General features: G+C 31.9%; 1 protein-coding gene across 3 annotated transcripts in view; it reads left to right on the top strand.

Moving 5' to 3' along the window:
• LOC130897954 (fasciclin-2-like) overlaps nucleotides 1–15,645 on the top strand; it is a 172,356-nt gene that overhangs the window by 144,127 nt on the left and 12,584 nt on the right. For all 3 annotated transcript variants that reach the window (XM_057806947.1, XM_057806946.1, XM_057806945.1), the window contains 2 exons: nucleotides 10,800–10,928; nucleotides 12,191–12,328. In XM_057806947.1, coding sequence (XP_057662930.1) covers nucleotides 10,800–10,928; nucleotides 12,191–12,328 — 267 coding nt within the window. The remainder of the gene's footprint in view (nucleotides 1–10,799; nucleotides 10,929–12,190; nucleotides 12,329–15,645) is intronic.

Raw genomic sequence — 15,645 nt, 5'->3', positions numbered from 1 at the left:
TGAAAGTTTATAAAGGTCCATTGTGGTACAGTGAGGAATGGAAATGAAAGTATATATCGTCATAAAAAATGGAAACTGAGATTTTATTTATAAGAAGAGATATAAAAACCAAATGATAAAAAATGAGTAGGATGACCTTAGGAACAAAAATAAATCTTTTTGTTGCTCGAACAAACCTACAAATAATTTCTTAGTTATGATTGTACACCCCACATATTTAGTAGCAAACTTTATTGTACTCATACAAGTTATTATCTGTAATTGGAATGAACGAATTATTAATACAAGAAAGTTTGAGTGCTCCTTTATTCCAGAATATACGACATTTGAAGTATCTATATATAACTGAACATTTAGAAATATCTCCAACTTTCGGAAGTGGGTTAATGACAATGTATTTCACTCACATCTGATATAAAGAATTTAGTTGATATCTGATATAAGGTCACAACATCGATAGAACATATTGATTTGAGTTTCACGACGAATGAGACTTGAGAGTTGGTTGAGGTTGAAGAAATTGAATAGGAAGAGTCATATATGAGTGATTCATTGTTTACCTGATACAGGGAATCGTAACAATGATAGAGAATTAAATCGAAATAAAAGTTTATAATTCCACAAGTCGTAATGTATGTCATGACTATAAAGACAAGTCTTGAAATTCATCAATAGATCCATTCTGGGAAAATGAGGAAGTTTTTTAGAAAAATATGGGTCCTGTCACGTTTTTCTGATTCCTACCATGCTCATAGAACGATAGTCTACATCAAACCACAAATTCTTAGGAAAGGTCTTTTTTGTAACTACTGAGAGACTTTTTGAAATCATTCTATAAACATGACAGGAATCAGAAAATCGTGGACGAATTTCTGTCTAATTTCTGAAGACTATACGACTATAACAGAGAAGACTACGATTATAACAATATTATAAACATTTTGGTTTTGATCACTTTCTCTGTTTATTGATAAAATTAACTGTTAAGTTTAAACATACAGAGAACTGAATGGTTGTATTGTTTATAGTTTGACTAACGAAGAAAAGCACTCGGGACTGTCATAATCAGTGATATCATCAATAAAATTCACTTAATGATACTGGAAGACTTTCTGATCAAGTTTAGAAATTTATAGGACACTTTGGGCATATCAAAAGAACGCATTTGCCATATACTTACTGTGGAATTGCATCCGGATGGCCGAACAATAACCAAATCGACCATGTACTAATGGGAAGAAAGCATTCGAAATTTAACAGATATCAGAAGCTACAGAGGAGCGGACGCGAATTCATACCATATATTGTTAGTAATGAGACTAAAATAAGAAATATTAAAGATCAAACGAAAGCCTCAGGATCTTGTAAAATATGATTCAAGGACATTAAAGGATGAAGACATGCCGAAAAAATTTGAAAATGTGAGTCAGCAAGAACGATGAAGAAGACTTAAAAAGAATGGTTTGATGAAGACTCAAACGGGCAATAGAAGGAAGAAACCAAACAAGACGGAGAATGTTGAAAGACCGAAAGGGCGAATTAAAACAGGAGTACGCACAGGAATGAAAAAAAAAAAACAAAGAAAATGTATGGGGAGGACACAAAGAAATTTTTATGACGAGTCAATACAAGTAGGATACCAAGCATCATATTCATAGAGTGATACTGGGCCTCAATTTTAACGGGTACTGGAAGCAATTGTGACCTAGTCTGAGCACAACACTGCGTAGTCGCTAAAAAACAACGAAGCCACATTTTCAGTAGAAAATTTCTTACCTCTTCAAGTAGCAATTCTTCTAAGAAAGCTCTCGCAGTAAAATTGATGAGGATGTTTAAAACATAACGAATAATACAAAGCATATACATCTGCACACGAAAAATTACAGCAAAATAATTTTCTCAATCCACGGTGACCATTTCTAAATAAATTTTGACTATTTATTAGATTGTCGACATTTATAAGTTTGACCAAAGACTCATTGCCTCATGAATACCAGAAATATAAACTCGTCATTATTTAATTATGAGGCATTCACATCGCATTTTATGATATTTGTATTTATACAATAAAATCAAATTTAAAAAAAAATCACAAATGCGACGTAGTCTTTTTTGAACAAAACCAATGGCATGAATTGCAATTTACCAAATGAATACAACTTGGAACTAATTTTAAATTCAGTACTTAAACATATTTTTAGTATCTCAATTAAATAATCTAATGGTCGAGTTGGAATAGTCCTTTTTGTAATAATATGACAATGGATGGTAGAAATAACAAAACAATCGGCATGTATAGAATAGGGTACATCGGAATGTATTAAATAACGATGCTGCTACGTCATGGTAAATTTCGAAGGAAGCTCCAATTATTATTTAGGCAATGGACAACTTTTCACACTTTTGCACATCGTTTGATGTTGATATAAAGAAAAAAATATATTTATTTTTATATGTACTTTAAGCTCTATACACATTGCCAGCGATGTTCAATAAGTTACATATTTTTACAATAAAAATCGTCAAGCTCCTCAAAATAGCCATTAACTGTTGATATCATCTCTTCACTGTACGGAAATCTTTCACCAATGAGCTATTTTTTCAAGTATGAGAAAAGAAAATAATCCGAGGGAGTTTAGCCTGGCAAATGAGGTAGCAATTCAAACTTTAATTCATGAATTTTTGCCTTTGCAATATCAACATTTTCTTCTTATACAAATGGCGCCGTTTTTGCTTGATTTTTTAGCTCAAACGTGGCAATAAGTTCACATAATAATGGTCAATGAAAATTATTCCACGCGCATCCCAAAAAACCGACCTCATGACCTTGTCTGTAGATGGAACGGTCTTTGCTTTCTTTAAAACCTGATCTCCCCTTTCAGTCAATTATTTTGATCTTTCGTTTCGGGTGTGAAGTGATGAGCCAACACTCGTAGCTGTTTTTGTTCTATTGTGAGATCGACTGGAAACACTCACTATTGATGGCTGTCAAACAAATACTGAATAACGTCTTCAAACTTGAATAAGCTATATAGATTGTGTACTTTCTAATACAGGGGTATGTTTCAAGCAGCTACCGCCATCTCTAGGTCAGGCCAGGTATTTCTAGGACCATCTTCGTATATGTGAAATGAAAACTTGATATAAAGACATCTTCTTAAGAAAATGTTTTACTGGTATAAAATGGTTATGATGCACTTTAAACCCATTTATTATTACTCTCATTATGTACTATTGCATAATAAACTATAAAACCAAGTGTAAATGGGATATAAAGCAAAATAAATTATTTGGCGACACGTTTAAACCAAGTCATATTTAATGGTATCGTACTTTCTTGTTTTGAAATTTCACTATTTATTTTATTTCTTGCAGACATAAAGTTGAAATATAGCATCTACACACCATATATCCTGGATAATAAAAATTTTATGATATAATAAAAATTGTTGAAGTAAGTATTGATCGAGAAAAGCAAATATGGACTCTAATAAAATAAAAAAAAAGCTTTGATATGCAATGATATGGCTGTTTTCTCTGTCTTGTAACTAACTGGAAAGAACAAAAGCGATATGTTTAACAAAAAGCTCATATTTTCATGGGATGTATTCTCAATTTTGATAAATAATATTCATCAAACAATATTTTTGTTTGAATAATTTGTTGGTCAAAAATGCAAAAGGAAAACCAATTTTTCATTTTCGAATTAATAACAAGGGAATACTGAAGCAGCTTCAGCATAACACACCTTTTTTATTGAGAATAGTACCAAATCAGTGTCCAGAATGTATAAAAAAATTTGTTTTCTAACAACGCGATTTAACAACATTGTTGTATAAAATTTCATAATATAACATAAGCATTTTCTTCCATTTCAATACTTCAGTTAGATGACTAAATGGGCAACGTATAGCCCACACTACCTGGAGGCGAGAGAAGTGGATAATAAAGTAGGACAATTGTGCCAAAATCACCATTACGATAAATTTTAGTATTTGGGATAATAGTTATTTATACAACTGAGTAAAGTAATACTTTTTTCACAAGGAGGACGATTGGACAATTCCTACGCTCTGGAAAAAGTTACTTTACTCACGACTTAAAAAAATTCGACAAAACTTTCATCAATTTTTATTTTGTAAAAGTAATATTAAAAGTACAACTGCGAAAAATTATTAATGTTGAAGTTACATTACTATTGGTACTTGAATTGACAGCATTTAATGAGTTCAAAGAAATAGCATCGTCTATAGTTGAATTACTACTTATTGGATTGTTGCTAGGATCGTCAACGTTAACAATGTTGCTTGGAGTAGAACTAGTTGCTCTCTTTAAAATTTTCACTGCGGAATCTATTTTATTTTTCATTGAGTCGTCTACGTAACCCTCCGCAACTGTGTTGGATTTCCACCCACCGTGCTTCTTTAGTTGAATTATATCACCACCGGAATCCACTAATAGAGACGTCGAAATGTATGTCCAGTGTAATTTTTTGGATTAAGTAAATTCAAGTATGTTGCGATGAGCGAGAAAATTTTTTAATCGATACCAACAACTTGGGCTCTGCATTTTCCATTTCTATACTGCAAAAAGAAATTATCTGTTTTGACTTTGTTGGTCGTTGTTTTTTATATTTTTTTGAATATTTACCAAGTTCAATCTATAGTCAGATATTTCACCAACAGCAGTACATCGACGTTTTTGTATCAGGTACTATGATAATTAAAACATTTCCGTTATTTTAATATCGTTGCACTTCATTTTATATAATTCCTCTTTCTGCAAAGCTTCTCCAATACCGAACATTAAAGCAACCTGAAAGATGTTGCAAATAATATCTAAGCTTACATTAAAATTTTTTGCTGTTATAACTTGCTAGCTTGCAACAGAAACTTATTAATATTATTTATTTATGAATTTACTGAGGTTTAGGTCGTTATTTACCATTACGGTGTGTTTCAGTTTTGATCAAAATCGATCAAAGTGTTGAAGACTTCCACATTTTGGATTTAGTTTATGCCTTTTTTAGTACGCCACTCCATAAAAGAATTATAATCCTTTGAATACTGTTCCCTGGATTTCTCAGATTCATAGTCGTGGCAGTTGCCGATTCAACAACATCTTCTGGTGTGCAGTTTAAACTTTCTTTCCGTATTACTCTTCATCACTGATAATAATACTACACTCCTTTCAATAATTGGTCACAAAACGGATTTTCTTGAAAGAATATCAAGAAATAAAAGTATATCGGAGAAAGAGAACGTTCACAGCCTACTATTTTGATAAGACAATTTTATAATTACCTTAAAAAATGACACATTTCGGCACTTTTTTTAACGCAAAAAATAATTATTTCGGCAGAATTTCAATTGTTTATCAATAAACACATCAGTACAAGTACCAATCAGTGTCACTAAAATTATTAAATATGAATATATTATTTGGGAGCTTATTTAAAACAAATTGTTCTGACAAAAGTCTATCTTATCATATTAAAAATCTCCTATTTTTGCTCAAATGAATTAATGCTTGACCTTAGAGATTTAACATAATTATTTGATACGAGAGACATTGGATAGAGAATGAAATCCGCGAAATGTTGAATATATTAAGTTGAGATGGAAGATTTTCAAATATTTCGCAGTTTTATCCATATACGGTAATACAAATGACAAAATTTTATCCCTAGAAATAGGCCAAGGAACAAAAAATATTGAATCGAATATTTAGAGGCAACGAGTTAAGAAGTTTGGCAGAATGTCGTCGCTTAGATCCCCGTCACTTGAATTTCCAAATATAAGTTGATTCAAGCATGCATTTAAATAATTTATTACCTAAATAAAATCTAAAAATGATACCAAAATATCTCAGAAACGTTGAGAGATATAAGAAAATGATTCGAAGGTATTTCTGAGGTATTTCCAATGAAGTAATTCTTGAGGTAGTTTTTAATAATTTTCTAATTGACAAATTCAACTTAAATGAATGAAATATTGAAAAATCCGTCCTTGTCTTCCTAATGACAATTTTAGTGGTCGTTTTCTCGAACTATAAAGCCAAATTATCAGATATGAGATAGAATATCAAGCCAAGTCAATTTCTTAACACCCTGTACATACTGCGAATTTTCCATCGTAAATTGGGGCAGATACAATGGAATTAGAGGTGGCGATGTGCAAACATTCCTCAAATCGGTTAATAAAGCTTTTGGAAATAGGCGTACAGAATCAGCCTAAAATATGTTTACCAAACAAATTGATTTAAGTGTGAAAATAGGGTATTCACGGTTGAAAAAATAAAAAAATACGTAATAGACGTATTGGAGAGTTATAGAAGAACATTTTCTGTGTTTTTTTGGTTTCTATTTTTCAGTTAAAACATTCGAGCTGCGAATATTAGAACATACATAATGAAATCAAAGTGGGTGATGTGTAAACATTCCTCAAATTGGTTAATTAAGCTTTGGGGAGTAGGCGTACCCCATCTACCTAAAATATGTTTACCAAACAAATTAAATTATGCAATTCATTGAAGCATGAAGAAACTGGAGTCTATCAATTTGAGATGATGTTACAGTATCTAAAACTAGGAACGTTAACAGGAAATTCATGTAATGAGCTAAAAAGAAAACAGTGTATTTGACATCGTAGCTGGATAAGTAACATAACAATCGAATTCAACTGTTTCGATTCGTTTGTCTTTCAGTTTTGAAAATAAAACATCATGAAAAAAGAATATATCTTGATTCTCATTGTCATCTCACTTTTCCGAAGTATATATTGTTGATATGCTGACATTTTGTAATCTCTCTTCATTGTTTTCATATTCTTTTTTTACCATCCTTCTCTGGTTAGCTCCGTGGGGGTTTCTCCACATTTTTTTTTTTAATAGCTTACACCATATGTCTCCTGTATCTATCTTCTTCTTATACTCGTGAATTGAACAACATACTTGTAGTCGTTTGATGTAGCTTCACATATTTTTCATTTTTTCATAGGAACCGAAATATCGAGGGTGGTTTTCATATTGATAATTGGACGTGGTTAAGCAGAAAACGTTCAGCCCACAAATGATAAATTTTGATAATTTCAACTTAAAGTTCATTGATGTGCCCTTTAAACCTAAAATAATGAAATTAAATGTCATATGACATGATAATTTACTTAAAATGCCAAAAATTCTGGAATAATTTACAAATTTATAGGCTAGACGGTTTTAGAGAAAAATATTAAGTAAGTGAACATTTTGGCAAAAGATGGTTATGTGGGTTAGCACGTTTCAGGTGAATAAAAATGGTGAATTTTTGAAATATTTTATTGTACTAAATCGAAACAAAAATCCGAGAAACTTGAAACATCCAGTTTGTTCATCTAAATACATTATTATTTGGCCGTCAGTGTCATCATTCTTCGTGAGATCCGATAAGGAGGATTTATATAACAGTAAAAAATGTTTATTTAAATTTGAAACAAACTGATGAAAATAAGTAAACGATAAACAACTATAAAAACTAGATGGAGATAACAGACTTATTTCAAAACTTGTGCCTATCTCCACGGACTGCATTTCGGCATATATCAATTCATTAGCTTACAGACATTATTAAAAAAATTTGAGACAACGTCTAATAAGATGAATGAACAAAAACGCACTAATACGGAAACTTGATATTATGCTGGTCTTACTAGGACATACATCGTAATGTGAAAACATCGAATTCATCCAAGAGGTTTGGATTCTTTCCGAAAAACTAAACATTATAAAAGTTATGCTTAAAATTGTAAGGTAGAAAACGTCCAACCCTCTTGGACGATTTCAACGGAGAAATATAAGTAGAATTTTTCACGTAATTTATATCGTAAAATGGATTCAATATTCTGCTGACAGAATACATCCAAACCAATTGGATTTATTGTGAACATGAAAATCTCATTTTGTAATTATGTGGGTTAGAATTTTACAGAATATCGTTACAAAAACATTTGATTTGACTTGGACGATTTCTGCAATTTATTAAAACGACATTTTCAAAGTTTGTTAAGGCAAAAACTCATTTTTTATAATTTGTGGGTTGGACGTTTTCTACTTAACTACGTCCAATTGTCATACAATTATTGCGGCAATCAAAACTAATATCTACAGCTCTTATTTCCATATTATTATCAACGTCCCAATTTACTACTGGAAAATTTTCTTGTTTTCAAAACCTAACTATCATAAATTTCGATAATTAATCAAAATTGTCTTCAAAAAACCCTTTATTACATTTCTAATAATGAGATTCGCATGAAATTCCTCAAATTTCTTCACACCCTACGATGTATTAAATCATAAATTCTAATGTTGAAAATTATTCAAATTATCAGAAACGTTCAACAAGCTGAATTCTGCGTAGCATGAATTTGGTGTGAGAATTTATATACAACTAACTCGGCTCGAGTCTGTGAAACAAAAGAGGAGAATTCACAACAGTAACAAATAAATTATCTCAATTTTGGTTTTCCGTCTGCAGTTAGTTTGTGTACTGCGTAAGTTAATTTGAAACTTCCTTCACTATTTGTTTCGTAAAATATATACTCAATTTCTGATCACACAATGAGCGTTTAAAATGAAAATTTACACAGTTGTAGATCCTATCGTTGAAATAAATTTTATTCCTAAAATCAACGACTTCTATTTAATTTTATGTTCGTAAAATGTATCCAGAATGAAAATACTTTATTTTGAAAAATCCTGGTCCATTTCGTTAATAACGAAATCAGTGATTAACATACAATATGCGTTTGCCATTTGGGGTGTTTTAAACTTAACCGCAGCATGCATTATTCAAATCAATCGGTTGCTTACTTTAAATAGAACACCCTATATATTATCACATTTTTCGCAGTACTTTCTCAAGCCAAGCACTCTCCACATATTTCACAATCTTAGTTAATATAGTTAATTATCTCAACAAGGTACAAGGCAAAGGGTACACCTCAATCATTCAAGGTAATATTTTATTGATAATGAAAAAGAATCAAATCATTGCCTTATCCGCTGCGAACGCTGACTATTTAAACCGCTTTCACTTTGCCTTGGACAATCAACTGCAAAAGACGGTATCCGTTTTCGTTTTCTAACTGTAAAGTTGACTTCCTTCTCTTTCCCTAGTCTCTCCATAACTTCCATGTTGGTGATGTGCTTCGTCCAGGTTATCTCCAAAATATGCTAATATAAACACATTTCAAAAAATTTCAGTTTTCTAAAAGTAACCTCGGTTGTGGTCCAGGCCTTTACACCAAATACCAAAAAACAAAATAGAAAATATATAGCACCTGGCTAGTCTCAATTTTAGTTGTATAAAAATATCTTTGCTAGTATATAGCTTCTTCATGTCGAGCTTTTTCTATCCGTATTTCTGATTAATGGTCCCATTCAGTGTTTACTGTGGTTTCCAGATATCTATACCTTTCTACAAGATCTATGTCTTTACCGTTTATCGTTGGACGCACTGGGGAATGTTAACTTTTATTTTCGATATATTCTTCACTTGCTGCTTATATTTTTTGCATAATATTTCGTAGCTCTTTATCGTTATTTGCTATAATTACTGTGTCGTCGGCATATCTAATGTCGTTGATTGCTTCTTCGTTGATTTTGATGCTATCTGATAATTCTGCCAGTGCTTTTCTAAATATTTCTTTAGAAGAGTAAGTATTGAATAGGAGAGTTAATATTCCACGAAACAAAAACATATTTTCATTAAAAATACCCGCCCAACTACATATTTGAGTGACTTTGTTGCAAATATGCAAGTAAATTTGCTCACTAATAGTTCAGCCTATCATAATCTCAAATAAATTTATTCTTTGATACTTTGAAAAGACAATTCGTGATTGATTAAAAGCTGTTAGAAGTTGAGAGAGTGTTTCGGCAATGACGTCTTGTGAATTTTCATGTTTAATACGTAAATATCCTACTTACGAATAAATATTTGGAGTCAATGTCAATCTTTATCTTTCATTTTTAATTTGAAATATCGGGAGCGCTAAAGTTGAGGTAACGCTCAGTGAGTAAATACTCCAGGGCTCACTATTGTTACAAACAAGTTCGCGAAATGGGTCCTTAAGCCGGCCCTATCCGACTATTGTGAAATTCTAAAATTCGGTGAAGGCGAAAACCTTTCATGTTTGCATTTTGTATAACTCTTTATTATAGCAAGCGGTTTATTTACATTGTTTCTTTTGAATAATTTCTAGCTTGACGATTCTTATTATAAAATGGGTATCGAACTTGTAGAGCATTGCTGGGAAATGTGTATGGAGCAAAAAGAGATGAATAAATAAATATTTCTTTTTTCAAAATTTTTGTGTTTTCTGTGTTTTTCCAGGTACTTCTGAGACAACATTCTCAATATACCAACAATTTTCATTCAAACATAAATTCTAGTTTAAAAGATATAAGGACTGATCAGAAAGTTATTTTTGAGTAATTTCGAAGGATTTATAACCCATGTTATAAAAGCTTTGATTCCACAGACAATGGTATTGAGTACAATGAAGAAAAAGTCAAAAATTTAATCTCAACTGCTCTGAAAGGGAAACATTTTTGTAATAGTCTCGGTCCATCTATTTTTCAATATTACTTACTTTGGTTTTTGATAGCAAACTAAATCAGGCTCCTTTCAGTAGTTTGCATATTTATTATCAATTTCTTTGAACCAACGTAATAATGACCCTTATCTATTTGGGCTAACCATAGGTATTTCAAATAAATATTTCTGTTCGATATTTAATAATTTTTAGTTTTCTTTACAGAGCCAATAGAATTCAAAGACACGCCGGAAATTCAAAGAGGAAGGGAAGGCGAAAATGTAACTTTACGATGCGAGGTAAACAGACCATACAAAATCAGTTGGTTGTTAGACAAGACCAAAGACAATTTGGGTGAGTTAATATTTTTTATCAAAACTCAAACTTACAAGTCTGACAACACTAAGAATATAAAATCGATCCGTCACCTGTAGAAAAATTAGCAACTTCAGTATTCTGTCCAGCATTTCAATTGAAAAAATAACACAATTGATGACGGTATACCTATTTGATCTAACCTTCTTACACCAAACAACTGCTCCAATTAAACAGACGCGAAATCCGAATAGTCACTGGACTTCTAACCGGACATTGCCATCTAAAACGCCATCTCCACGCCATGGGCATCACGGATGATCCTAGTGCAGTTGGTGCATGGAGGATGACGAAACCGCAGACCGCGTTATCTGCGAGTGCCCTGCACTCACTCGAGTGCGGTTTAAACACCTGGAGAAACCTCACAACTTATCTAATGACATCAAAAGGTTCAATCCGAAGCGCCTGATTGGCTTCTCAAAGGATATCGGCCACTGGTAAAAGGAATCGGTAACATTTTTTTCATATTTGTTGAACCTATTTTCATGTTTGTGTGGGCTACATCTCAATTAGTGTCAGCTATTTGCTTTTCAACCAGAAAAGTTAGATATTGACTAAAAAAGTAGAGCAGGAAGTTTGTTTACAATATTTTGATTTAAATAGAATGCTGCTACGGAATCGTTAAAAATGTTGCGGAAGTATTTTGGAGAGGCTATTTTATCACGAAAGAAAATATTTGTGTAGCACAAAGCGGTCATAGAAGGTTGCTAAGTCGTCGAAAATTTGCATGACGATAACATCAAAAAATTGAGGAACTGTTGCTTGAAAACAGTCGTATCGGCTTCCGAGAGATATCAAAGGATGTCAACATCTCTTATGAACGTTTTAGATATGGATGTGTCAATATTAGACTCATACCATTCTCATACCTTTTGCAAAAACAACATTGAGTAGAGGTAGAAAAGTAGATCATTATATGCACATAGTTTTCATAGATTATCATGGTATAGCTGAGCACGAACTCATTCTAGATAGTCAAAAAGTCAACATGGAATATTACCTGGTCTTTTTGAGGTGTCAATATGAGGGAATTTGACGTAAAATATCGGATTTCCCACTAAAGTCACTGTTCAACCACCATTTGATTTTCTGTATTTTTTCTCTGATTCCATTGAAACCATAAAAAGTAAGTGACTGAAAGAAGCCAATTTTGAAGGCGATAAACATAATTTCTAATGAAATTCGAAAAGCTGAATAACTGTAAAAGAGATAAAATTAATCAATAGTAATTTCTTTTGCAGGCAGCAAGTATATAGTTATTGGGGATGGTTTGTTAATTGTGAATGTCAGTAGACAAGATAACAGAGTGTTTATTTGCGAAGCTCATAAATACTCAATAGGACAAGTTATTTACAAGAAGATCAAATTCATCGTAGAACGTGAGTAATTCCATAATTAATCAATTGTCAATTAAGGGAATTGTTAATAATTAGTTACATACTTCCATAAAGAACTTAATTAATATTATTAAGTTGTAGATTATAACTAATACTAAGTTTGTTTCGAAAGTATCTCCCAATTATTCATCATCATTCAATAAGGGATGTCGTTCAAAGTCCTTCTCTACTTGATTGACCAAGTTCAGTCCTGGAATTCAGTTCTTAGGATTGTCTTTAGCGCATTAGTCGCATTAATTTCAACTATTCCATTGTCATCGAAGTAGTGGCAGAATTTATATTTCCACGACATGCAAGTGATGGGTTTAAAAACAAGAAGTATCCCGAACCTAGTAGGATATCGTTTAAAATACTGAAATTTGGGAAACAAAAGCAATATTAACACCTTGCTAAGTTATTCCAAACATGCATTAATACTTGCAAAGTCCCCAAGTAATAAAAATAGTGGAAATTATAAAAGTATTGCAGTAACGGCATCATTAAGCGAATTATATGGTAAAAAACACAAAATCAGAATAGAACAAGAATTCGCTGTTAACTAACCTGAAGAACAAGCTGGATTTCAAGCAGGAAGATAAACAGTCGATCATATATCCTGTCTTACACAAATGACAATTCATTTATTGTGTGTAGATGTGAAAAAAGCTGATGATAGACTATAGAAAACAACAAACGTTAGTGTTTTGAATTGAAATTGAAATTCCCAGAAATTTTTACACAAAGAATGGATGTTGCTTATCCTCTACATTCTTCAAAAGATTCTAAGAAAAATATATGTGAGAATGAGAATATAAATACAGTAATATGTGTTTTCTGCTCTATAATACACTATTTACCTACTCACAGCTTTGTATATTATAAGGTTATACTGGTACAAGATCTTGATAGTATAGAATAAATGATCAGAAACCTAGCTGGTGGAGTTTGAGAGCCAACATATTAAAAATAAAAATTTGACTGCCAGAAGATCCAAAATGCCAAAATATGTCACTGGAAAACGGCCAAACTATGAGATGCTGCGAAAAATACAAATATTTGAGTGCAAAGATTACAAGCGACAGAACCACACATCCAAAAATAATGAGAACCGAATGAAAAGCACAATTATAAAAAGCACTGTAAGAGAAAAATATATGAACTTATGATGTGACAAAGAGCCGCAGCCAGAAAAAGATAAACGGCAACTAATAACCTCGTTAAAGAAATAAGAATAAAGCAACGTACGGTTATGTCCAACGAATGACGAACGAGACATTTCGAAAAAATTTCTCATTAGCATTCAGCGGAATGTATAGAAGAGGATATAAGAGAGCTAAAACTAGAAAAGGGTCTTCGAAAAAATAGATACAAATGGGAATTTTGTACTAGAAGGCGTCGAAGAATATTTTGAAACAGCAAACAGATTCACTTCCATCCATCGGGAGTGAAATGTTTTCCTTGCATAAGTAGCTGTACTGAAAACCACAATCTATAACTAAGAATCAAACAACTCTTGAGGAAATGAAAGAAACAGTAAAAAATTATTGTGATAACATACGTTTTCAATTCCTCCAATTCACATAACTCACGCTGGTATTGATTGCTTCATGTTTTGTAGTAATTGCATAAATACTATGCTAAATACGATCAAACTAACATGTGAAGGAAGTTTTGGTTAGATTTGAGTATTATGTTGTGCCTCAACTTCCACTTTCCAACAAAGTTTGCAATTAATGTTGTGGTTAGGGATAAATTCTAGTTTTCGTATTCCCATGCCATAATAAGCGATATAGAATTCCGAATTCTTTGAAATCATTTTGAGTTTTACATAGTTTATGCCAAATGCAATAAAAATCGTATGATATATTCACGAGATATAGTCAAAAGTAAGATAGGATTGATATATTATCAGATTCTCGAAATATTTATTATTTTGTTTACGGCAAACAGATCAGAAGCTGCTAGTTTGATTAGAGCTCAGGCGTAAAAAAATTGTAATAGGTATAAACCATGATGTTTTCAAGAATCTCATTTGAATATTTCCTAGGTATCCTATTTATTGATTATGTAGCGAAGTTGTTAAGTTAGATATAGAATCAGTTTCAGCGTTTTTTTCACTTATTTTGGTATGTAACACATTCTTCAATGCCAACTGTAACTTCGATCTTGTCAACAGTCACTTTTGTTTTATGACCACTTCAAAATTGAATGATTTTTTTTTATTATCGACCTCCAACTCAATTCCATGATTTTAAAATATTGGTTCTAGTTCTGAACGATCTCTTTTCGTTCATATATTACTTTTTATACTTCCTGGTAACTTTTTATAATATCTTTTAAACTTTGTTTTCAATATGTGGACCTTGGTATGTAATTGAATGTTAATTCTCGAGAAAGTAACTTCACAACAGAGCGGATATAAGATTTGCTCTTAATCGAGGACTGCAGCAACTTTAGTTTTGCATCCAGTATATATTTCTTTCATCACCAGTGATCATTCTTGTTCTTTAGTTTAAGGTGCATATCGCAAATGTTGATTCTTTGTGTTAAACGAACTTCTTCCAATTCTACAACAGTTTCATGACGATCCTCTTCAATTATGACTTTGATTTCGTCATTATCAACTCGAGTAGACCGACCAGAACATTGCTCATCTTTCAGAACGGAAATTTTTATAGCAAGTAACGTTTTTCACCATTGCTCAACTTATTGGGCTTTATTTTTACATAAACGACTTCTGTAGAATGTAACTTGATACCAGTTTTAGAATAAAAAATCAATTTTCACAATATTGTGGGTTAGTGAACCATTGTATAACTTGGTCTTCGTAGTTCTTACAAAATAGAAGAAGATAAGAGAAAAAGTGAAAAGCAAACGATAACTAGAATACGTCTGAAAGTGAGATAACATATATTTTCATCAATATGCCTGCCCTAATACTTTTACTTTTCATGAAGCTCTTATTTTTCCGTGGAAGAGCATCATCAACAAAAAATTTTATCACAAAAACCGTGATTTTCCGTCAATTCAGTAATTTTCCAGTTTATGTATGCATAATATCGGGTTGCGTTTGTAATCAATGGGGTTAAATATTCTTTTTAACATTGATATAGAATATGCATTAATTACTGGACAAAGTTTATTAACCAAGATCCTAGCTTCATTCATGATAAGCGTGTTTATTCTATCCAAATGATTTAATTTAAAAAAATCGTTATCCGCTTTTCTTCTTTTGAAGCCGCCCTCCTATGATGAATTATAATGGAAAATTCGCAATTGATGATTTTCGTTAAGTTTGAGAAAGAAAGTAGAATTTTTTT

Source organism: Diorhabda carinulata, chromosome 9, assembly GCF_026250575.1.
Source record: "Diorhabda carinulata isolate Delta chromosome 9, icDioCari1.1, whole genome shotgun sequence".
In the NCBI taxonomy this organism is placed as follows: Eukaryota; Metazoa; Arthropoda; class Insecta; order Coleoptera; family Chrysomelidae; genus Diorhabda; species Diorhabda carinulata.
The sequence above is the reverse complement of the archived record's forward strand: the minus strand, read 5'-3'. Positions and strand labels throughout refer to the sequence as shown.